Source organism: Pristiophorus japonicus, chromosome 12, assembly GCF_044704955.1.
Source record: "Pristiophorus japonicus isolate sPriJap1 chromosome 12, sPriJap1.hap1, whole genome shotgun sequence".
Lineage (NCBI taxonomy): Eukaryota > Metazoa > Chordata > Chondrichthyes > Pristiophoridae > Pristiophorus > Pristiophorus japonicus.
In genome coordinates, this window is record NC_091988.1 from 31,367,646 (window position 1) to 31,392,057 (window position 24,412).

At 47.8% G+C, this 24,412-nt stretch overlaps 1 protein-coding gene across 2 annotated transcripts in view; it reads left to right on the forward strand.

The window, feature by feature from the left end:
- Positions 1–24,412, forward strand: part of dnah12 (dynein, axonemal, heavy chain 12) — a 393,315-nt gene that overhangs the window by 90,782 nt on the left and 278,121 nt on the right. For both annotated transcript variants that reach the window (XM_070895275.1, XM_070895274.1), the window contains one exon: positions 9,990–10,125. In XM_070895275.1, coding sequence (XP_070751376.1) covers positions 9,990–10,125 — 136 coding nt within the window. The remainder of the gene's footprint in view (positions 1–9,989; positions 10,126–24,412) is intronic.

A 24,412-nucleotide genomic window follows, 5' to 3' on the forward strand; every position in this document is an offset into this window, starting at 1 on the left:
ATATTTTTGTAGTAGCTAGTGACCTTAAAATGTTAGATGACAAATATCAATGTTGGTCTTCGGCCAATAAACTACATCGGCCCAAAGAGCTCTGGCTACAAAAAGAAAAAAGACTTGCATTTATATAGCGCCTCTCACAACCTCAAGATGCACCAAAGCACTTTACAGCCAATGAAATACTTTTGAAATGTTGTCACTGTTGTAATGCAGGAAACGCAGCAGCCAATTTGCACACAGCAAGCTCCCACAAACATAATGGGGCTAAAATTCCGGTTGGAGGCTTCCTTCGGACAAATGCCTCCGACCCAAATTTTTTTTGCCGAAGTACCTGGAGGCACCTTCGATTCCGGTTGGAGGCCTTCATTCGAAGCGTAGCACAGGGGGAGAGGACTTCACCGCATGTGCGAAAAAGCTGGAGTCACATGGGCTTGGACCATCAATCACTGCAGTATTCTCATTGATAATAATAGGAACTCTGTTTTTACGAGTTCCCATTATTATCAATGCGAATAAACCCCTAAAACAAGAAACACAAGATAACAAATTAAAAAAAACACCTCACATATTTAAAATTAATTGAAATTAAAGTTAATTAAATGTTTTAGAAAAAATATATTTTTTTTGGAATTTTTTTTAATGTGTTTGAATACAATTTAAAATAAACTTACCTTAATGGGCAGGTTTTTAACAAAAATATGTTTTTAAATTTAACTCGTATGTTTTAAAACTCTTACGCTGGTAAAGGTAAGCTACGTGCCTACTTTCACCAGGTGTAAGAGTTTGAAGGACATTCGCTGGGCATGAGTTGGGCAAATGTCCTTCTCCCGGGGATGTGGAGGATCTGTCAAGATCGGAAAGGCTGGTTTTCGGCGCATGCGCATCGAGCCCTGGAAAGCGGCTTTTGTGAGGCCTCACTGGGTCCGTCTGCACTTCGTACAGACTCGGTGAGGCCGGAAATTTAGTCCCAATGTGATAATGATCAGATAATCTGTTTTTATCACGTTGATTGAGGGATACATATTGGCCAGGGCACCAGGGATAGAACCATGGAATCTTTTACGTCCCCCTGAGAGAGAAAAGGGGGCTTCTGCTTAACATCTCATCTGACAGTGTAGCACTCACTCAATGCTGCACTGGCATGTTAGTTGAGATTTTGTGCTTGTCTCTGGAGTGGGACTTGAACCCACAACCTTCCGACTCGGAAGCGAGAGTGCTACCCACAGAGCTGGAAGTGATCAGTAAAGGTGGGGGGTAGGGGAGGAGGCACACTGGTGAGGGGCTCATCCAGTGGCTGGCAGTGGATTGCAGAATTTTTGTAGCGTCAGGAAAAGCATTCTGGCTCGGACCCTGATTTGTATATACAAGCATTCTCTTGTCTGTTTCAGGTAGGCATGCTGTGCAAGCGTTTATGGACCCATCTGAAAATTGCATCAGGTAGGCCTTGGACATCCAAGGAATGCCTAAGGTGCCCATCAGTATTGCGATTTTTAACTGATCATTTTTCAGGCGAGAAATAAGAACATAAGAACATAAGAAATAGGAGCAGGAGTAGGCCATACGGCCCCTCGAGCCTGCTCCGCCATTTAATACGATCATGGCTGATCTGGTCCACTTCCCTGCCTGCTCCCCATAACCCCTTATTCCCTTATTGGTTAAGAAACTGTCTATCTGTGTCTTAAATTTGTTCAATGTCCCAGCTTACACAGCGAATTCCACTGATTTACAACCCTCTGAAAGAAGAAATTCCTCCTCATCTCAGTTTTAAATGGGCGGCCCCTTATTCTGAGACTATGCCCCCTAGTTCTAGTCTCCCTTATCAGTGGAAACATCCTCTCTGCATCCACCTTCTCGAGCCCCCTCATAATCTTGTACGTTTCGATAAGATCACCTCTCATTCTTTTGAATTCCAATGAGTAGAGGCCCAACCTACTCAACCTTTCCTCATAAGTCAACCCCCTCATCTCCGGAATCAACCTGGTGAACCTTCCCTGAACTGCCTCCAAAGCAAGTATATCCTTTTTAAAATATGGAAACCCAAACTGTTGTGTATCTGTAAAGCATGCACTCCCATGTTCCGCCACCGGGGAGCGCATCCCCTGAAGTCCCAAGGGATCCCAGCATCCCTTGGGAGCACTGTATATAAGCCGGCCCCTAAGGCCTGTTCCTCACTCTGGAGTGTCTTAATAAAGACTGAGGTCACTGTTACTTTAACCTCCTTGTGTGCAGTCTCATACTGTGTTAGGAACACAATAACTGGCGACGAGTATACGAATCCAGCGCAAAGATGCAGCAAACTGTGGGCATCCTGGAGAAGTTCTCGGAGGGTGAGGACTGGGAAGCCTATGTCGAATGGCTAGACCAGTACTTTAGAAACATAGAAACATAGAAAATAGGTGCAGGAGTAGGCCATTCGGCCCTTCTAGCCTGCACCGCCATTCAATGAGTTCATGGCTGAACATGCAACTTCAGTACCCCATTCCTGCTTTCTCACCATACCCCTTGATTCCCCTAGTAGTAAGGACTTCATCTAACTCCTTTTTGAATATATTTAGTGAATTGGCCTCAACAACTTTCTGTGGTAGAGAATTCCACAGGTTCACCACTCTCTGGGTGAAGAAATTCCTCCTCATCTCGGTCCTAAATGGCTTCCCCCTTATCCTTAGACTGTGTCCCCTGGTTCTGGACTTCCCCAACATTGGGAACATTCTTCCTGCATCTAACCTGTCTAACCCCGTCAGAATTTTAAACGTTTCTATGAGGTCCCCTCTCATTCTTCTGAACTCCAGTGAATACAAGCCCAGTTGATCCAGTCTTCCTTGATAGGTCAGTCCCGCCATCCCGGGAATCAGTCTGGTGAACCTTCGCTGCACTCCCTCAATAGCAAGAATGTCCTTCCTCAGGTTAGGAGACCAAAACTGTACACAATACTCCAGGTGTGGCCTCACCAAGGCCCTGTACAATTGTAGCAACACCTCCCTGCCCTTGTACTCAAATCCCCTTGCTATGAAGGCCAGCATGCCATTTGCTTTCTTAACCGCCTGCTGTACCTGCATGCCAACCTTCAATGACTGATGTACCATGACACCCAGGTCTCTTTGCACCTGCCCTTTTCCTAATCTGTCACCATTCAGATAATAGTCTGTCTCTCTGTTTTTACCACCAAAGTGGATAACCTCACATTTATCCACATTATACTTCATCTGCCATGCATTTGCCCACTCACCTAACCTATCCAATTCGCTCTGCAGCCTCATAGAATCCTCCTTGCAGCTCACACTGCCACCCAACTTAGTGTCATCCGCAAATTTGGAGATACTACATTTAATCCCCTCGTCTAAATCATTAATGTACAGTGTAAACAGCTGGGGCCCCAGCACAGAACCTTGCGGTACCCCACTAGTCACTGCCTGCCATTCTGAAAAGTCCCCATTTACTCCTACTCTTTGCTTCCTGTCTGACAACCAGTTCTCAATCCATGTCAGTACACTACCCCCAATCCCATGTGTTTTAACTTTGCACATTAATCTCTTGTGTGGGACCTTGTCGAAAGCCTTCTGAAAGTCCAAATATACCACATCAACTGGTTCTCCCTTGTCCACTCTACTGGAAACATCCTCAAAAAATTCCAGAAGATTTGTCAAGCATGATTTCCCTTTTACAAATCCATGCTGACTTGGACCTATCATATTACCTCTTTCCAAATGCACTGCTATGACATCCTTAATAATTGATTCCATCATTTTACCCACTACCGATGTCTGTAATTCCCTGTTTTCTCTCCCTCCTTTTTTAAAAAGTGGGGTTACATTGGCTACCCTCCACTCCATAGGAACTGATCCAGAGTCAATGGAATGTTGGAAAATGACTGTCAATGCATCCACTATTTCCAAGGCCACCTCCTTAAGTACTCTGGGATGCAGTCCATCAGGCCCTGGGGATTTATCGGCCTTCAATCCCATCAATTTCCCCAACACAATTTCCCGACTAATAAGGATTTCCCTCAGTTCCTCCTCCTTACTAGACCCTCCGACCCCTTTTATATCCGGAAGGTTGTTTGTGTCCTCCTCAGTGAATACCGAACCAAAGTACTTGTTCAATTGGTCCGCCATTTCTTTGTTCCCCGTTGTGACTTCCCCTGATTCTGACTGCAGGGAACCTACGTTTGTCTTTACTAACCTTTTTCTCTTTACATATCTATAGAAACTTTTGCAATCCGTCTTAATGTTCCCTGCAAGCTTCTTCTCGTACTCCATTTTCCCTGCCCTAATCAAACCCTTTGTCCTCCTCTGCTGAGTTCTAAATTTCTCCCAGTCCCCGGGTTCTCTGCTATTTCTGGCCAATTTGTATGCCACTTCCTTGGCTTTAATGCTATCCCTGATTTCCCTTGATAGCCACGGTTGAGCCACCTTCCCTCCCTGTTTTATTTTTACGACAGACAGGAATGTACAATTGTTGTAGTTCATCCATGCGGTCTCTAAATGTCTGCCATTGCCCATCCACAGTCAACCCCTTCAGTATCATTCGCCAATCTATCCTAGCCAATTCACGCCTCATACCTTCAAAGTTACCCTTCTTTAAGTTCTGGACCATGGTCTCTGAATTAACTGTTTCATTCTCCATCCTAATGCAGAATTCCACCATATTATGGTCACTCTTTCCCAAGGGGCCTCGCACAACGAGATTGCTAATTAATCCTCTCTCATTACACAACACCCAGTCTAAGATGGCCTCCCCCCTAGTTGGTTCCTCGACATATTGGTCTAAAAAACCATCCCTTATGCACTCCAGGAAATCCTCCTCTACCGTATTGCTTCCAGTTTGGTTAACCCAATCTATGTGCATATTAAAGTCACCCATTATAACTGCTGCACCTTTATTGCACGCACCCCTAATTTCATGTTTGATGCCCTCCCCAACATCACTACTACTGTTTGGAGGTCTGTACACAACTCCCACTAACGTTTTTTGTCCTTTGGTATTCTGCAGCTCTACCCATATAGATTCCACATCATCCAAGCTAATGTCCTTCCGAACTATTGCATTAATTTGCTCCTTAACCAGCAATGCTACCCCACCTCCTTTTCCTTTTATTCTATCTTTCCTGAATGTTGAATACCCCTGGATGTTGAGTTCCCAGCCCTGATCATCCTGGAGCCACGTCTCCGTAATCCCAATCACATCATATTTGTTAACATCTATTTGCACAGTTAATTCATCCACTTTATTGCGGATACTCCTTGCATTAAGACACAAAGCCTTCAGGCTTGTTCTTTTAACACCCTTTGTCCTTTTAGAATTTTGCTGTACAGTGGCCCTTTTTGTTCTTTGCCTTGGGTTTCTCTGCCCTCCACCTTTCCTCATCTCCTTTCTGTCTTTTGCTTTTGCCTCCTTTTTGTTTCCCGCTGTCTCCCTGCATTGGTTCCCATCCCCCTGCCATATCAGTTTAAATCCTCCCCAACAGCACTAGCAAACACTCCCCCTAGGACATTGGTTCCGGTCCTGCCCAGGTGCAGACCGTCCGGTTTGTACTGGTCCCACCTCCCCCAGAACCGGTTCCAATGCCCCAGGAATTTGAATCCCTCCCTGTTGCACCACTGCTCAAGCCACGTATTCATCTGCACTATCCTGCGATTCCTACTCTGACTATCACGTGGCCAATGAGCTGGATGGAGAAGGAAGCGCTGCAAAAAGGAGAGCGGTCCTCCTCATGGTCTGTGGGGCACCGACCTACAGCCTCATGAAGAATCTTCTGGCTCCGGTGAAACCCACAGATATGTCATATGAGGAGCTGTGTACACTGGTTCGGGAGCATCTTAACCTGAGTGAGAGCGTGCTGATGGCAAGGTATCGGTTCTACACGTGCCAGCGATCTGAAGGTCAGGAAGTGGCGAGCTACGTCGTCGAGCTAAGGCTACTTACAGGACAATGTGAGTTTGATGGCTACCTGGAGCAAATGCTCAGAGACTTTTTTGTACTGGGCATTGGCCAAGAGACCAACCTATGAAAACTTTTGACTGTAGAGACATCGACCCTCAATAAGGCCATTGCGATAGCACAGGTGTTTATGTCCACCAGTGATAACACCAAACAAATCTCTCAGCACACAAGTGTTAGCAATGTTCATAAATTAACTGGAACTGTGTTTGCGAGCAGAAATGTACAGGGCAGAAACCACGAGTCTGCAACTGCCAGCAGGCCTCGGGTGACCCAGATGACTCAGTCCGCAACAAAGGATGAATGCAAGGCATTGTGGAGGTTTCCATTCAGCCTATTCACGCCACTTCAAGCGCCGTGGAACAATGGGGCACCTCCAAAGAGCTTGCAGACGAGCTGCAAGCTCTGCAAAACCTGCTACGACCACGTGGCAGAGGAAGATCGGTCCATGGTTGATCAACGCAATTTTGAACCTCGGAGAGGAGGCAGATGCTGAAGTACACGGGGCGCACACATTTTTGACAAAATGTCCACCTATAATGCTAAATGTAAAATTGAATGGCTTACCCGTAGCCATGGAACTGGACACTGGCGCTAGCCAATCCATCATGAGTAAAAAGATGTTTGAGAGACTGTGGTGCAACAAGGTATTCAGACCAGCCCTGAGCCCCATCCACACGAAATTGGGAACCTACACCAAAGAGCTAATCACTGCCCTGGGCAACGCCATGATCAAGGTCACGTACAAGGGCACAGTGCACGAACTGCCACGAACTTCCTGGGACTCCTCAACTATTTTGGTAACTTCCTCCCGAAGTTAAGCACCCTCTTAGAGCCTCTATATGTGTTATTGCATAAAGGTGAGAACTGGGTATGGGGAAAAAAACCAAGGAATTTCTTTTGAGAAAGCCAGAAACATTTTATGCTCCAACAAGCTGCATGTGTTGTATAACCCGCGTAAAAGACTCGTGCTAGCATGTGATGCATCGTCGTACGGAGTTGGGTGTGCATTACAACAAGCTAACATTGCGGGGATGTTGCAACCTGTCGCCTATGCCTCCAGGAGCTTGTCTAAGGCCGAGAGGGCCGACAGCATGATTGAGAAAGAGGCATTAGCGTGTGTGTTCAGGGTAAAGAAAATGCATCAGTATCTGTTTGGCCTCAAATTTGAGCTGGAAACTGATCATAAGCCCCTCATATCCCTGTTCGCTGAAAACAAGGGGATAAATACTAAAGCCTCAGCCCGCATACAAAGGTGCGCACTTGTGCTACCAGCGTATAACTATCCCATCCGCCACAGGCCAGGCAATGAGAACTGTGCGGATGCTCTCAGTCGGCTACCATTGCCTACCACGGGGGTGGAAATGGCATAGTCTGCAAACTTGTTGATGGTGACGCAGCCCGCAGACTTGTTGATGGTCATGGAAGCGTTTGAAAATGATAAATCACCTCTCATAGCCCGCCACATTAGGACTTGGACCAGCCAAGATCCTCTGCTGTCCCTAGTAAAAAAACTGTGTACTGCATGGGAGCTGGGCCAGCATCCCCGTTGAAATGCAAGAGCTAATCAAGCCTTTCCAGCGGCGATAGGACGAGCTGTTCATTCAGGCAGACTGCCTGTTGTGGGGTAACCCAAAAAGCGCAGGGAGGCATTCATCTCTGATCTCCACAGCACACACCCGGGTATAGTAATGATGAAAGCGATAGCCAGATCCCACGTGTGGTGGCCCGGTATCGACTCTGACTTAGAGTTCTGTGTACAGCAATACAGCGTGTGTGCTCAGTTGAGCAACGCGCCCAGAGAGGCACCACTAAGTTTATGGTCCTGGCCCTCCAGACCATGGTCGAGGATCCATGTCGACTATGTGGGCCCGTTTCTCGGTAAAATGTTCCTGGTGGTGGTGGATGCTTTTTCAAAATGGATTGAATGTGAAATAATGTCGGGAAGCACCGCCACCGCCACCATTGAAAGCCTGAGGGCCATGTTTGCCACCCACGGCCTGCCTGACAAACTGGTCAGTGACAACGGGCCATGTTTCACCAGTGCCGAATTTAAAGAATTCATGACCCGCAATGGGATCAAACATGTCACCTCGGCCCCGTTTAAACCAGCCTCCAATGGGCAGGCAGAGCGGGCAGTACAAACAATCAAACCGAGCCTTAAACGAGTCACAGGAGGCTCACTCCAAACCCACCTGTCCCGAGTACTGCTTAGCTACCGTACGAGACCCCACTCGCTCACAAGGGTGCCCCCGGCTGAGCTACTCATGAAAAGACACTTAAAACCAGACTCTCGCTGGTTCACCCCAACCTGCATAATCAGGTAGAGAGCAGGCGGCAGCAACAAAATGTAAACGATGGTCGTGCCACTGTGTCACGGGAAATTGATCTGAATGACCCTGTGTATGTGCTAAACTATGGACATGGTCCCAAGTGGATCGCGGGCACAGTGATAGCTAAAGAAGGGAGTAGGGTGTTTGTAGTCAAACTAGACAATGGACAAATTTGCAGAAAGCACCTGGACCAAACGAGGCTGCGGTTCACAGACTGCTCTGAGCAACCCACAGCAGACACCACCTTTTTCGAGCCCACAACACACACCCAAAGGATCAACGACACCACCCCGGACCAGGAAATCGAACGCATCACGCCCAACAGCCCAGCAAGGCCAGGCTCACCCAGCAGCCCTGCAGGACCAACAACACGCCAGCCCAGCGAGGACACAGCCAACACACCAGAACAGACATTTGTACCGAGGCAGTCCACCAGGGAAAGAAAGGCTCCCGGCCGCCTCACCTAAATAGTTTTAACTTTGACTTTGATGGGGAGTGATGTTGTATATCTGTAAAGCATGCACTCCCATGTTCCGCCACCAGGGAGCGCATCCCCTGAAGTCCAAGGGATCCCAGCATCCCTTGGGAGCACTGTATATAAGCCGGCCCCAAAGGCCTTCACTCAGGAGTGTCTAAATAAAGAGAGGTCACTTAATTTAACCTCCCTGTGTGCAGTCTCGTACTGTGTTAGGAACACAATAAAAACTGCACGCAGTATTCCAGGTGTGGCCTCACCAATACCCTGTATAACTGTGGCAAGACTTCCCTGCTTTTATACTCCATCCCCCTTGCAATAAAGGCCAAGATTCCATTCACCTTCCTGATCACTTGCTGTACCTGCATAATGGGACAGTACAGTACTGCACTGCAGAGTCAGCCCAGATTTTTGTGCTCAAGTCTCTGGAGTGGGACTCCGAGGTAAGAATGCTACCCACTGAGCCATGGTTGACACTTGCAGGCAGGTTTTGGAGTCCTCCCAATTCCTCACCATCCTGAATCTCATCAGTGCTGTCTTCCTCATTATGCTTGTTTTAATGCTGGCTCCACGGGTTGTCCCTGTTGCAGAGCAAAGTTGTTCAGAAAACCACTATCATACAGGACACTCTTTCTGGACTGCATTGGAGGAAGCCACCAGATCTGTCCACACAACTGAGTCATAGCTTGAGACCTCCAAAGGTCTGCTCAATGCTGGCTCCAGTTGACTCCAGTTCGGCTGCCAAGCATGAGTTCCTGAGGGGAGTCATGGGACTAAGTGTGCATGGAATAGTTATTGTCTCCAAGCAGCCAGCCTTTCACTTGCTATGCAGGGACAAAGAGCAGCGAATGGAGGATTGCTGCAATATAACTGCATCACAGCAACTGCCAGGAATGTGGCCATCGACCTGCATGATGTACTGCTGATGATCACACACCAGTTGTACAGTAGAGTCTTTGCAATTACTGAAAGCAATGGCTTGTCTGAAAGAGGCCTCAGAATGAAGCATGTATGGTATGGTTAATAATGCCCTGAACTTGGAGGAAGGCTGCAATCTGCTCGCACCCCAGAGCCCTATCCTGTTTCTGGTTGTCATTATATATCAGTTGACATTATATATTATTGGATTTTCTGAGTATGTATTTAAATCTTCCACCAAGACTTTTTTTCCAATAAATATCTCAAAATCTTATCAAATTTGAGCCCATTGACTATAAAATTATAATTTATGATTTTTTTTTTTGTAGGATTTGTCACGAGTTTGAATATATTATCAATAAAGCTTTGAACATTCCTGAGAGTACAAAAGAAATGTTGGACATGATAGACTATGTGAATGAAGCAAAAAGTAAAGGTATTGAGGCTCTGAATATAAGAATCAAAGTAAGTATTAAAAAATCCTCAATAAATATTTATATACTAGTCAATCTTCTGTGGTATTGGCCATAGAGAGCGAAGTGAATGGCTGAAAGTGCAATACTAGTAAAATTTAATAAATAATGGTCTCGGAATTGGCTGACTTACCACCGGCCATTAAGGCCCGATTCTGGCAAAATAATGGCGGCCGCCTCACTTTTACCCACCTCCGGTTATACGGCCATTTCCTATCATTTATAAGCGAGTTTTATATACAATCTGTCGGCATTTTCCTCATTCTCCTACACCCTATCAACACTTCTTAAAGGGATACGCACATCTTTCAGGTAAGTTTGGATTTAAGCTTCTGGACTTACTTCAATAAAATCTTTTTTTTTTTAACGGCTTGCTGCAATGCATGTTAAAAGCAGGGAATAATGCAGAATGCTTGCAAGGCTTTAGACGGTAAAGGAAGGCCTCTGAGAAGACAGAAAATACTGGAAATACTCAGTCGGTCAGGCAACATCCATGGAGAGAGAAACAGAGTTAACATCTCAGGTCAAGATGCTGCCTGACCTGCTGAGTATTTCCAGAATTTTCTGCTTTTATTTCAGATTTCAAGCATCCGCTTCCAGAGGGAAGAGGAAGACGCAGAAGAGGAAAACGCAGAAGGAAGGATGCAACCCATATAGCCCCTTTCTGGCCAGGATATCCGGGATGGAATGATCGGCCTGCAGTACCAGTGACCACAACCTCAATTTCCCCCTTCAGCATTTGTCCCACACCTCGCCTTCCATCTGTTACTGACCTTCACAGTGTCCTCTTGGCCACAATGCTGAAATAGAAGCCACCACAAAGCAAACATTCCAATCCAACTTTATACATCTATCCATCCATCCAATATGGTATAAAGAAATCAAATAATCAATTGTGCATTCCCTTAGGGACTCTCTTGTGTGAGCTTTTGCCTATCTTACTGATGTCATGCAGTGCCGCCCCAGTGACTGCATCATAGCTGCTGGAAGGCTGCCAACTTTCAGTGGGGGACACTGCAGATGGCCTTACAGAACGACCTCTAGATGCTCATGGCTGGGAGTGTGAAATAGAATGCTTCTGCTGTTGCTGCTGCTGCTGTTCCTCTACCTCCTCCCCTCCTCTCTTTCCTTTCCTCTTCTCTTATTTTCTTCTCCTCCCTCCTCCCTTCTACTCTTCTCCCTCCACCTCCTCCTCCATCATTGTCTTCGTCTTCTTTGTCTTTGTCTTCATCTCCTCCCTTCTCCTCTTCCTCCTCCTCTTTTTCTCCTCCTCTTTCTCACTTCTTCTCCTCCTTCCTTCTCTTCATTACTACTTCTCCTCCTCCTCCTCCTCCTCCCTTCTCCAGTCTTTTGCTCCCTTCTCCTCCCTTCTCCATTTTTCTTCGCCCTTTTCTCCCCTCTTCTTTGTAATGACTACTATAAATTCACACGAGGCACATTCTGCAGACAAGGTCACTCTGTGACCTGAACCTTTATTCACAGGACCAAGAAGTGATGACCCTGCGTGGGACCTCCCTTTATATACCTGGATGACCAGGTGAGGAGTGTCTCCCACAAGTTCATCCCCTGTGGTCAAGGTGTTCATTTCTTAGGTGTATACAGTATGCAGTGTTGTTATGAAGGTTACAGTTACATGAAGGTTACATACATGACATTACCTCCCCCCCGCCCCGCAACGTCTTATGGGGTCAAAGATTAAGTTGGGGCTCTGGTTGTTGAGCCTTGGCATGCGTCTCTGTCACCTGTGGTGATTCCGGCTTGTCCGGGCTGGCCGCAGGGACTGTGCACACTGCTGAATGTTCTTGTTGCTCGTTCACTGGCGGTGGTGTGGGCAACATCTCATGATCTTCCTCGGGTTCCTCAGTGTCCATGCTGAACCTTTTTTTTTTTTACTTGGTCCAGATGCTTGCGGCATATCTGTCAATTGTTAAGTCTGACCACTATGACCCTATTCCCCTCTTTGCCAATTACAGTACCCTCAAGCCACTTGGGCCCCAAAGCATGATTAAGAACAAATACAGGGTCATCGATTTCAATACATCTCCACTTTGAGTTACGGTCATGGCACTCATTTTGGGACTGGCGCTTGCCCTCAACAATGTCTGACAGGACAGGATGAATGAGGGACAGCCGAATTTTAAGGGTACGTTTCATGAGTAGTTCCGCGGGCGGGACTCCCGTGAGCGAATACGGTCGGACCTATAGGCCAGCAGGAGGCGGCATTGAAGGGCGGGTCCTTGAATCCGGAGCATGCCCTGTTTTATGATTTGGACCGCACGTTCCGCCTGGCCATTGGAAGCCGGCTTGAACGGTGCCGTCCTGACATGTTTGATGCCATTACCCGCCATGAACTCCCGGAATTCATAGCTCGTGAAACATGGGCCGTTGTCGCTAACCAGGATGTCCGGCAAGCCGTGGGTCGCAAAGACTCTCCACAGTCATGGATGTCGTGCACGAATTCAATATGATGCACTCGATCCATTTTGAGTACGCATCAACAACAATGAGGAACATTTTTCCCATGAACGGGCCCGCGTAGTCGGCGTGAATATGTGACCATGGCCTGGTGGGCCAGGGCCACGGGCTGAGTGAGGTCTCCCTGGGGGCATTGTCCAGCTGTGCACACGTCGTGCACCTGCGAATACAGTGTTCCAGGTCTGAGTCAATTCCTGGCTACCATACATGTGACTGGGCAATGGCCTTCATTAGCACGATGCCTGGGTGCTCGCTGTGGAGTTCCCTGATGAATGCTTCCCTTCCTTTCTGGGGCATGGCTACCCGGCTGCCCCATAGTAGGCAGTCGGCTTGGATGGAGAGCTCATCCATCCGTCTGTGAAACGGTCTGACCTCCTCGGGGCATGCTCAGTGTGCGGGCGCCCAATATCCAGTCAAGGCACATTTCTTAATCAAGGATAGGAGGGGATCTCTCTTGGTCCAGATTTTGATCTGGCGGGCTGTGATGGGGGAGCCTGCGCTGTCAAAGGCTTCAATGGCCATGACCATCTCAGCGCTTTGCTCCGCTGCCCCCTCACTGGTGGCCAATGGAAACTTGCTGAGTGCATCAGCGCAATTTTCGGTGCCTGGCCGGTGCCGTATGGTGCAGTCATACGCAGCCAGCGTGAGAGCCCATCGCTGTATGTGAGCTGACGCATTGGCATTGACAGCTTTGCTGTCTGACAACAGGGATGTTAACGGCTTGTGGTCCGCTTCTAACTCTAACCTTCTGCCAAAAAGGTACTGGTGCATCTTTTTCACCCCGTAGACACATGCGAGTGCTTCCTTTTCAACCATCCCATATCCCCGTTCTGCTTGGGAGAGCGACCTGGAGGCATAAGCCACAGGTTGGAGTTGGCCCTCATCATTACTCTGCTGCAACACGCACCCAACCCCATAGGATGATGCATCACATGTCAAAACCAATTTCTTACAGGGGTTGTATAGAGTCAACAGCTTATTAGAACATAGCTGGTTCCGCACCCGATTGAAAGCCCGTTCCTGACAGTCCCCCCAAAACCAATCGCAACCCTTACGCAGGAGCACGTGTAGCGGCTCCAACAATGTGCTTAAGTTCGGCAAAAAGTTCCCGAAATAGTTCAATAGTCCCAGAAATGAACGCAACTCCGATGTGTTGCCGGGCCTGGGCGCACGACGAATCGCCTCCCTTTTGGATTCGGTAGGCCGGATCCCGTCTGCGGCAACCCTCCTGCCCAAAAACTCGACCTCTGGGGCCAAAAACACACACTTGGACTTCTTTAGTCGTCGGCCTACCCGGTCCAGTCAGTGTAGCACCTCCTCCAGGTTGTGGAGGCGTTCCTCGGTGTCTCGACCCGTGATAAGGATGTCGTCCTGAAATACGATTGTTCCAGGGATGGATTTGAGCAGGCTTTCCATGTTCCTTTGAAAGATGGCGGCCGCTGATCGAATGCTAAACAGACACCTGTTGTAGATAAACAGCCCCTTGTGCGTGGTGATGGTGGTCAGTAGATTGGATACTTCGGCCAGTTCCTTGGTCACGTAGGCTGAAGTGAGGTCCAACTTGGTGAACAGTTCGCCGCCTGCCAGCGTGGCAAAAAGATCCTCCGCTCTCTGAAGCGGGTATTGGTCTTGAAGTGACACTTGGTTAATAGTGGCCTTGTAGTCGCTACAGATCCTGACCGAGACATTCGCTTTTAGGACAGGGACGATGGGGCTTGCCCAGTTGCTGAATTCAACGGGCGAAATTATGCCCTCTCTTAGCAACTTGTCCAACTCACTCTCAATTTTCTCCCACATCACATACGGCACAGCTCTGGCTTTGTGGTGCACTGGTCTGGCGTCCGGGGTGGTGCGATCACTACTTTGGTACCTTTGAAAGTCCCGACACCAGGTTGAAATAGTGACTCAAATTTCTGTAGGACCTGTGAGCGTGAACTTCGCTCCACCGATGAAATGGCGTGCACATCCCCCCCCATTTCCAGTTCATCTCGGCTAGCCAGCTCCTCCCCAAAAGCGCGGGACCGTTTCCCAGGACAATCCAGAGTGGCAGCCGGTTCTCTGATCCATTATTGCACTGCCTAGCACTGGGATGATCTCTTTGGTGTACGTCCGTAATTGCGTGTCAATGCGTTCTAGTTTGGGTCTGCTAGCTCTGAGTGACCATAGTTTCTTGAGTTGTTGGACACTCATAAGTGCCTGGCTTGCCCCTGTGTCTAGCTCCATGCGTACCGGGATGCCGTTTAATAGGACTTTCATCATCATAGGTGTCATTTTGGTATATGAGCTGTGGATGTTTGCCACATGAACCCGCTGAACTTCAGCATCCATTGCTTTGTCCCAAGCATCAACCTGCCTTGCAGACCCCTCTTCTGGTTCATCTGCCTCGTAAATTAGCCTCGCTGCGGGCTTCCTACACATTCTGGCTAAATGTCCATTGAAGTTACAATTTCTACAGATAAATTGTTGAAACCTACAGGTTTTTGCAGCATGTCTGTCCCTGCACCTCCAGCATGAGCTGAGATCGTTGTGAACAAAAGGGTTGTTACCAGGCATTCCGCTCTGATTGTCTCTTTGATTACTCTTGAGCACTCTGTTAATGGGTGTCATTGGCCCCATCCCGGGATGCATTGTCCGCTGTGATGGCTTAAATGTCCGTTCAACCTGCCATTGTCTCTGAGGACCCACTCTAGATTCTGTTGCTGCCTGGGTGGTGTCGAATTGCCCTTGCCTGCCTGCGGGGTTCTGAGTCTCGTTTACAATGTTAACTCCCTGATCCATCGCCACGTTGGAAGCAGAGTTGTGCGCGTATATTATCTTGGTTTCCTCCTCCCCCGCCATGAAGGTCTGAGCCATCAACGCCGCCACTTCCAAGGTCAAATCCTTTGTCTCAATTAGCTTTCTGAAAATCCCAGCATGACCAATGCCCTCAATAAAGAAATCCCTTTACATCTCCCTCCTGCAGGCGTCTGTGAACTTAGAGGCTGGCCAAGCGCCGAAGGTCCGCAACAAAGTCTGGTATGCTCTGTCCTTCCCGACGTCGGTGTCGGGCCATGTGTATACTGACCGCTGGTTTGAGGTGCTCACCAATCAGTTTGCTGAGTTCTTCAAAGGTTTTGTCCGCCGGCTTCTCGGGTGCGAGCAGGTCTTTCATCAGCGCGTGACATACATGACATTCTTCATCTCCCTCTTCTTTTTCTATTTCTTCTCCCTTCCTCCTCTTCTTCCTCTTTTCCCTTTCCTCCTCTCTTCTTCTTCCTCTTTTTTTTCCTCCCTTAGTCATCTTCCTCTTTTTCTTCGTCTTCTTCATTGTCGTCTTTGTCTTCGTCGTCTTCTCCCTTTGTTTCCCTTCTTCCTTCTTTTATCTCTTTTCCTCTCCCCTCTCCCCTCTCCTTCCCTTTCCTTCCTCTCCTCCCTCCTTCCCTCCTTCCCTCCCTCCCTCCTTCCCTTCCTTCCCTTCCTTCCTTCCTTCCTTCTCTTCCACCCTTTCCTCCCCTTCCACCCTTTCCTCCCCTTCCACCCCTTTCTCCCTCCCCTGCCTTCCTCTCTCTCCCTTCCTTCCTTCCTTCCTTCCTTCCTTCCTTCCTTCCTCCCTCCCTCCCTCCCTCCCTCTCTCCCTCCCTCCCTCAGTCCTCCCTCCCTCCCTCCCTCTCAGTTCTCCCTCCCTCTCAGTCCTCCCTCCTTCCATCCTCCTTCCTTCCTTACTTCCTCTCTCTCCTTACTTCCTCTCGCTCCTTCCGTCCTTCCTCTCGCTCCTTCCGTACTTCCTCTCGCTCCTTCCGTCCTTCCTCTCGCTCCTTCCGTCCTTCCTCTCGCTCCTTCCGTCCTTCCTCTCGCTCCTTCCGTCCTTCCTCTCGCTCCTTCCGTCCTTCCTCTCGCTCCTTCCGTCCTTCCTCTCGCTCCTTCCGTCCTTCCTCTCGCTCCTTCCGTCCTTCCTCTCGCTCCTTCCGTCCTTCCTCTCGCTCCTTCCGTCCTTCCTCTCGCTCCTTCCTTCCCTCCATCCCTCTCCTTCCTTCCCTCCATCCCTCTCCTTCCTTCCCTCCATCCCTCTCCTTCCTTCCCTCCATCCCTCTCCTTCCTTCCCTCCATCCCTCTCCTTCCTTCCCTCCATCCCTCTCCTTCTTAACTTGGAAACATAGAAAATAGGTGCAGGAGTAGGCCATTCGGCCCTTCGAGCCTGCACCACTATTCAATAAGATCATGGCTGATCATTCCCTCAGTACCCCTTTCCTGCTTTCTCTCCATACCCCTTGATCCCTTTAGCCATAAGGGTCATATCTAACTCCCTCTTGAATATGTCCAATGAACTGGCATCAACAACTCTCTGCAGTAAGGAATTCCAAAGGTTAACAACTCTCTGAATGAAGAAGTTTCTCCTCATCTCAGTCCTAAATGGCTTATCCCTTATCCTTTGACTATGTCCCCTGGTTCTGGACTTCCCCAACATCGGGAACATTCTTCCTGCAACTAACCTATCTAATCCCGTCAGAATTTTATATGTTTTGATGAGATCTCCTCTCATCCTTCTAACCTCCAGTGAATACAGGCCCAGTCGATCCAGTCTCTCATCATATGTCAGTCCTGCCATCCCGGGAATCAGTCTGGTGAACCTCTGCTGCTCTCCCTCAATAGCAAGAACGTCCTTCCTCAGATTAGGAGACCAAAACTGAACACAATATTCCAGGTGAGGCCTCACCAAGGTCATGTACAACTGCAGCAAGACCTCCCTGCTCCTATACTCAAATCCTCTAGCTATGAAGGCCAATATACCATTTGCCGCCTTCACCGCCTGCTTTACCTGCATGCCAACTTTCAATGACTGATGTACTATGGCACCCAGGTCTCGTTGCACCTCCCCTTTTCCTAATCTGCCGCCATTCAGATAATATTCTGCCTTCGTGTTTTTGCCCCCAATGTGGATAACCTCACATTTATCCACATTATACTGCATCTGCCATGCGTTTGCTCACTCATCTAACCTGTCGAAGTCACCCTGCAACCTCTTAGCATCCTCCTCACGGCTCACTCTGCCACCCAGCTTAGTGTCATCTGCAAACTTGGAGATATTACACTCAATTCCTTCATTTAAATCATTAATGCATATTGTAAATAGCTGAGGTCCCAGCACTGAGCCCTGCGGCACCCCACTAGTCATTGTCTGCCATTCTGAAAAGGACCCATTTATCCCGACTCTTTGCTTCCTGTCTGCCAACCAGTTCACTATCCACGTCAGCACATTACCCCCAATACCATGTGGTTTAATTTTGCACACCAATCTCTTGTGTGGGACCTTATCAAAAGACTTTTGAAAGTCCCAATACACCCTTGTCCACTCTTACCAGTTACATCCTCAAAAAATTCCAGAAGATTTGTCAAGCATGATTTCCCTTTCATAAATCCATGTTGACTTGGACCGATCCTGTCACCGCTTTCCAAATGCGCTGCTATTTCATCTTTAATAATTGAGTCCAACATTTTCCCCACTACTGATGTCAGGCTAACCGATCTATAATTATCCGTTTTCTCTCTCCCTCTTTTTAAAAAAAAAAGTGGTGTTACATTAGCTACTACCCAGTCCATAGGAACTGATCCAGAGTCGATAGACTATTGGAAAATGATCACCAATGCATTCACTATTTCTCGGGCCACTTCCTTAAGTACTCTGGGATGCAGGCTATCAGGCTCCGGGGATTTATTGGCCTTCAATCTCATCAATTTCCCTAACACAATTTCCCGCCTAATAAGGATTTCCTTCAGTTCCTCCTTCTCAATTGACCCTCGGTCCCCTAGTATTTCCGGAAGGTTATTTGTGTCTTCCTTCGTGAAGACATAACCAAAGTATTTGTTCAACTGGTCTGCCATTTCTTTGTTCCCCATTATAAAATCACCTGAATCTGACTGCAAGGGATCTATGTTTGTCTTCACTAATCTTTTTCTCCTCACATATCTCTAGAAGCTTTTGCAGTCAGTTTTTATGTTCCCAGCAAGCTTCCTCTCATACTCTATTTTCCCCCTCTTAATTAAACCCTTTGTCCTCCTCTGCTGAATTATAAAATCCTCCCAGCCCTCAGGTTTGCTGCTTTTTCTGGCCAATGTATATGCCTCTTCCTTGGATTTAACAATATCCTTAATTTCCCTTGTTCGCCACGGTTGAGACACCTTCCCCGTTTTATTTTTACTCCAGACTGTGATGTACAATTGTTGAAGTTCATCCATGTGATCGTTAAATGTTTGCCATTGCCCATCCACTGTCAACCCTTTAAGTATCATTTGCCAGTCTATTCTAGCCAATTCATGTCTCATACCATCAAAGTTACCTTTCCTTAAGTTCAGGACCCTAGTCTCTGAATTAACTGTGTCACTCTCCATCTTAGTAAAGTATTCTACCATATTATAGTCACTCTTCCCCAAGGAGCCTCGCACAACAAGATTGCTAAATAGCCCTTTCTCATCATAGCCCTCTAGTTGGTTCCTCAACATATTGGTCTAGAAAACCATCCCTAATAGACTCCAGGAAATCCTTCTCCACCGCATTGCTACCAGTTTGGTTAGTCCAATCAATATGTAGATTAAAGTCACCCATGATAACTGCTGTACCTTTATTGCACGCATCCCTAATTTCTTGTTTGATGTTGTCCCCAACCTCACTACTACTGTTTGGTGGTCTGTACACAACTCCCACTAGCGTTTTCTGCCCTTTGGTATTCCGTAGTTCCACCCATACAGATTCCACATCATCCAAACTACTGTCCTTCCTTACTATTGCGTTAATTTCGTCTTTAAACAGCAACGCCACCCAACCTCCTTTTCCTTTCTGTTTATCCTTCCTGAATGTTGAATACCCCTGGATGTTGAGTTCCCAGCCTTGGTCACCCTGGAGCCATGTCTCCGTGATACCAATTATATCATATTCGTTACTTGCTACCTGCGCAGTTAATTCGTCCATCTTATTATGAATGCTCCTTGCATTGAGGCACAGAGCGTTCAGACTTGTCTTTTTAACACACTTTGCCCCTTTAGAATTTTGCTGCAATGTGGCCCTTTTTGCTTTTTGCCTTGGGTTTCTCTGCCTTCCACTTTTACTTTTCTTCTTTCTATCTTTTGCTTTTGCCTCCATTTTACTTCCCTGTCTCCCTGCATAGGTTCCCATCCCCCCCTCCCTCTCCTTCTTCTTTCTCCCTCCCTTCTTCTTTCTCCCTCCCTTCTTCTTCTCCCTCCCTTCTTCTTCTCCCTCCCTTCTTCTTCTCCCTCCCTTCTTCCTTCTCCCTCCCTTCTTCCTTCTCCCTCCCTTCTTCCTTCTCCCTCCCTTCTTCCTTCTCCCTCCCTTCTTCCTTCTCCCTCCCTTCTTCCTTCTCCCTCCCTTCTTCCTTCTCCCTCCCTTCTTCCTTCTCCCTCCCTTCTTCCTTCTCCCTCCCTTCTTCCTTCTCCCTCCCTTCTTCCTTCTCCCTCCCTTCTTCCTTCTCCCTCCCTTCTTCCTTCTCCCTCCCTTCTTCCTTCTCCCTCCCTTCTTCCTTCTCCCTCCCTTCTTCCTTCTCCCTCCCTTCTTCCTTCTCCCTCCCTTCTTCCTTCTCCCTCCCTTCTTCCTTCTCCCTCCCTTCTTCCTTCTCCCTCCCTTCTTCCTTCTCCCTCCCTTCCTCCTCCTCCATTATTCTTCTTCTTCATCTCCCTCTTTTCTTTTTCTTTTTCTTTTTCTTTGTCTTCGTCGTCTTCTTCTCTCTTCATTCTCCCTTCTCCCTTCTCTTTTATTTATCTCCTCCTCTTTCCCTCTCTCCTTCCTCCCTCTCCTTCCTTCCTCTCCTTCTTCCCCTCCCTTCCCTCTCCTCCCTCTCCTCCCTCTCCTCCCTTCCTCCCCCTCTTTCCTTCCTCCCCCTCTCTTTCCTTCGTCTTCCTCCCTCTCTCTTCTCCCCCCTTCTCACTACTTTTGTGTTAATTTTTTTCCATTGTAAATCCCTATGCCCACACTTATTGAAAACCACCGATGTAAACGTTTTCCCCTGTAGCTGCATCATGCAATCACTAGGTGGCATTATTTGACCTATTTCCCAGAAATTCTGAAAACGCTTACTGAATTTTTTTCTTCTGCTGTCTTTTTCTTAGTAGCTGAACTTTCTAATTGATCAAAATAAAGGTTCAAACAAAATAAGAATCCACAAAATTATTTTTTCACAATAACATGTTTGAATTTACCGATTGAATTGCCTTTTAAAAAATCTTTTAATCGATAAATTTAATCATTAAAGCTTTTACTTCAAAAGATAGGTTTGGAATTAATATTGTGCAATGTGTTGTGATGCTATGAGCTAAATTTAGATTGTGCAACGTGATCATGAGTTGCGTACCCAATTTCCCAGGATGCGTCTGTACCACTCGGGAGCTGCTGGAATATTTTTGCTTCTCACTGTTTCTGCTCAGTTGTTTATTAAAATTATTTAGAAACATAGAAACATAGAAAATAGATGCAGGAGTAGGCCATTCGGCCCTTCGAGCCTGCACCGCCATTCAATGAGTTAATGGCTGAACATGCAACTTCAGTACCCCATTCCTGCTTTCTCGCCATACCCCTTGATCCCCCTAATAGTAAGGACTACATCTAACTCCTTTTTGAATATATTTAGTGAATTGGCCTCAACAACTTTCTGTGGTAGAGAATTCCGCAGGTTCATCACTCTCTGGGTGAAGAAGTTTCTCCTCATCTCGGTCCTAAATGGCTTACCCCTTATCCTTAGACTGTGACCCCTGGTTCTGGACTTCCCCAACATTGGGAACATTCTTCCTGCATCTAACCTGTCTAAACCCGTCAGAATTTTAAACATTTCTATGAGATCCCCTCTCATTCTTCTGAACTCCAGTGACTACAAGCCCAGTTGATCCAGTCTTTCTTGATATGTCAGTCCCGCCATCCCGGGAATCAGTCTGGTGAATCTTCGCTGCACTCCCTCAATAGCAAGAATGTCCTTCCTCAAGTTAGGAGACCAAAACTGTACACACTACTCCAGGTGTGGCCTCACCAAGGCCCTGTACAACTGTAGTAACACCTCCCTGCCCCTGTACTCAAATCCCCTCGCTATGAAGGCCAACATGCCATTTGCTTTCTTAACCGCCTGCTGTACCTGCATGCCAACCAAAGGAATGCAAGAGGATAAATTTCAATTTGTTTTTATTCAGATGAAATTTATTTGTGTTTTTTTAAAAAGAAATATGGGTGTACATTTTCCCCTAGAGCAGACTTCAGGCAGTTGGCTGGCAAAATGCCTACGAGCAAATTGCTGAACGGGGAAGCAGTCAGAGGTCTTGCCCTACCACTACCCCATGATATAGGGAGGGAAGAGGAGAGAAAAGACTATTGTGTAGGCAGTGAGGTTTTAAACCGGTTTCTGTGAGTGGCAGACCTGGGTATTGTGTATCTGTAAAGCATACACTTTCATGTTCCGCCACCAGGAAGTGCATCCCCTGAAGTTCCAAGGGATCCCAGCATTCCTTGGGAGCACTGTATATAAGCCGGCCCTGAAGGCCTGTTCCTTACTCTGGAGTGTCTTAATAAAGACTGAGGTCACTGTTACTTTAACCTCCCTGTGTGCAGTCTCATCTGTGTTAGGAACACAATAACTGGCGACGAGTATACGAATCCAATGCAAAGATGCAGCAAACTGTGGGCATCCTGGAGAAGTTCTCGGAGGGTGAGGACTGGGAAGCCTATGTCGAACGGCTAGACCAGTACTTTGTAGCCAACGAGCTGGATGGCGAAGGAAGCGCTGCAAAAAGGAGAGCGGTCCTCCTCACCTACAGCCTCGTGAAGAATCTTCTGGCTCTGGTGAAACCCACAGATAAGTTGTATGAGGAGCTGGAGACACTGGTTTGGGAGCATCTTAACGCGAGGGAGAGCGTGCTGATGGCGAGGTATCGGTTCTACACGTGCCAGCGATCTGAAAGTCAGGAAGTGGCGAGCTACGTCGCCGAGCTAAAGCGACTTGCAGGACAATGTGAGTTTGATGGCTACCTGGAGCAAATGCTCAGAGACTTTTTTGCACTGGGCATTGGCCACGAGACTATCTTACGAAAACTTTTGACTGTAGAGACACCGACTCTCAGTAAGGCCATTGCGATAGCACAGGCGTTTATGTCCACCAGTGATAACACCAAACAAATCTCTTAGCACACATAAATGAACTAGAACTGTGTTTGCAAGCAGAAATGTACAGGGCAGAAACCACGAGTCTGCAACTGCCAGCAGGCCTCAGGTGACCAGATGACTCAGAATCCACAACAAAGGATGAATGCAAGGCAATTCACACCTTGTTGGCGCTGTGGAGGCTTCCATTCAGCCGATTCATGCCGCTTCAAAGGATATGTTTGCAAGAGTTGTGGAACAATGGGGCATCTCCAATGCAAAACCTGCTAACCACCACGTGGCAGAGGAAGATCGGTCCATGGTGGACCAAAGCAATTTCGAGCCTCAGAGAGAGGAAGCAGATGCTGAAGTACACTGGGTGCACAGATTTTCGATGAAATGTCCACCTATAATGCTAAATGTAAAATTGAATGGCTTACCTGTAGCCATGGAACTGGACACCGGCGCTAGCCAATCTATCATGAGTAAAAAGATGTTTAAGAGACTGTGGTGCAACAAGGCACTCAGACCAGCCCTGAGCCCCATCCACACGAAACTGAGAACATACACCAAAGAGCTCATCACTGGCCTGGGCAGTGCCATGGTCAAGGTCATCTTCGAGGGCACGGTGCACGAACTGCCACTCTGGATTGTCCCGGGCGATGGCCCCACACTGTTTGGAAGGAGTTGGCTGGGCAAAATCCGTTGGAACTGGGATGACATCCGAGCGCTATCACATGTCGATGAGGCCTCATGTACCCAGGTTCTTAACAAATTTCCTTCCCTTTTTGAGCCAGGCATTGGAAACTTTTCAGGGGCGAAGGTGCGGATCCACTTGGTTCCAGAGGCACGACCCATTCACCACAAGGTGCGAGCGGTACCTCACATGATGAGGGAGAGAGTGGAAATCGAGCTGGACAGGCTGCAATGCGTGGGCATCATCTCCCCAGTGAAATTCAACGAGTGGACCAGCCCGATTGTTCCAGTATTCAAAAGTGATGGCACGGTCAGGATTTGCGGCGATTATAAAGTAACTATTAATCGTTTCTCGCTACAGGACCAATACCCGCTATCTAAGGCAGACGACCTATTTGCGACGCTGGCAAGAGGCAAGACCTTCACCAAGCTCGACCTGACTTCGGCCTACATGACACAGGAGCTGGAGGAGTCTTCGAAGGGCCTCACCTGCATCAACACGCACAAGGGACTGTTCATCTACAACAGATGCCCGTTTGGAATTCGGTCGGCTGCAGCGATCTTCCAGAGAAACATGGAGAGCCTGCATGGTGGTTTTTCAGGACGACATATTGGTCACGGGTCAGGACAACGTCGAGCACCTACAAAACCTGGAGGAGAGCCTCCAGCGACTGGATCGCGTAGGGCTGTGGCTGAAGAGGTCGCAATGTGTCTTCATGGCAACAGAAGTGGAGTTTTTGGGGAGAAAAATCACGGCGGACGGCATTCGGCCCACAAATGCGAAGGACATAGGCTATCAGGAACGCGCCCAGGCTACAGAACGTCACGGCAATGCAGTGTGTGTGCTCAGTTGAGCAACGCACCCAGAGAGGCACCACTAAGTTTGTGGTCCTGGCCCTGCAGTCCATGGTCGAAGATCCATGTCGACTATGTGGGCCCGTTGCTCGGTAAAATGTTCCTGGTGGTGGTGGATGCTTTTTCAAAATGGATTGAATGTAAAGTA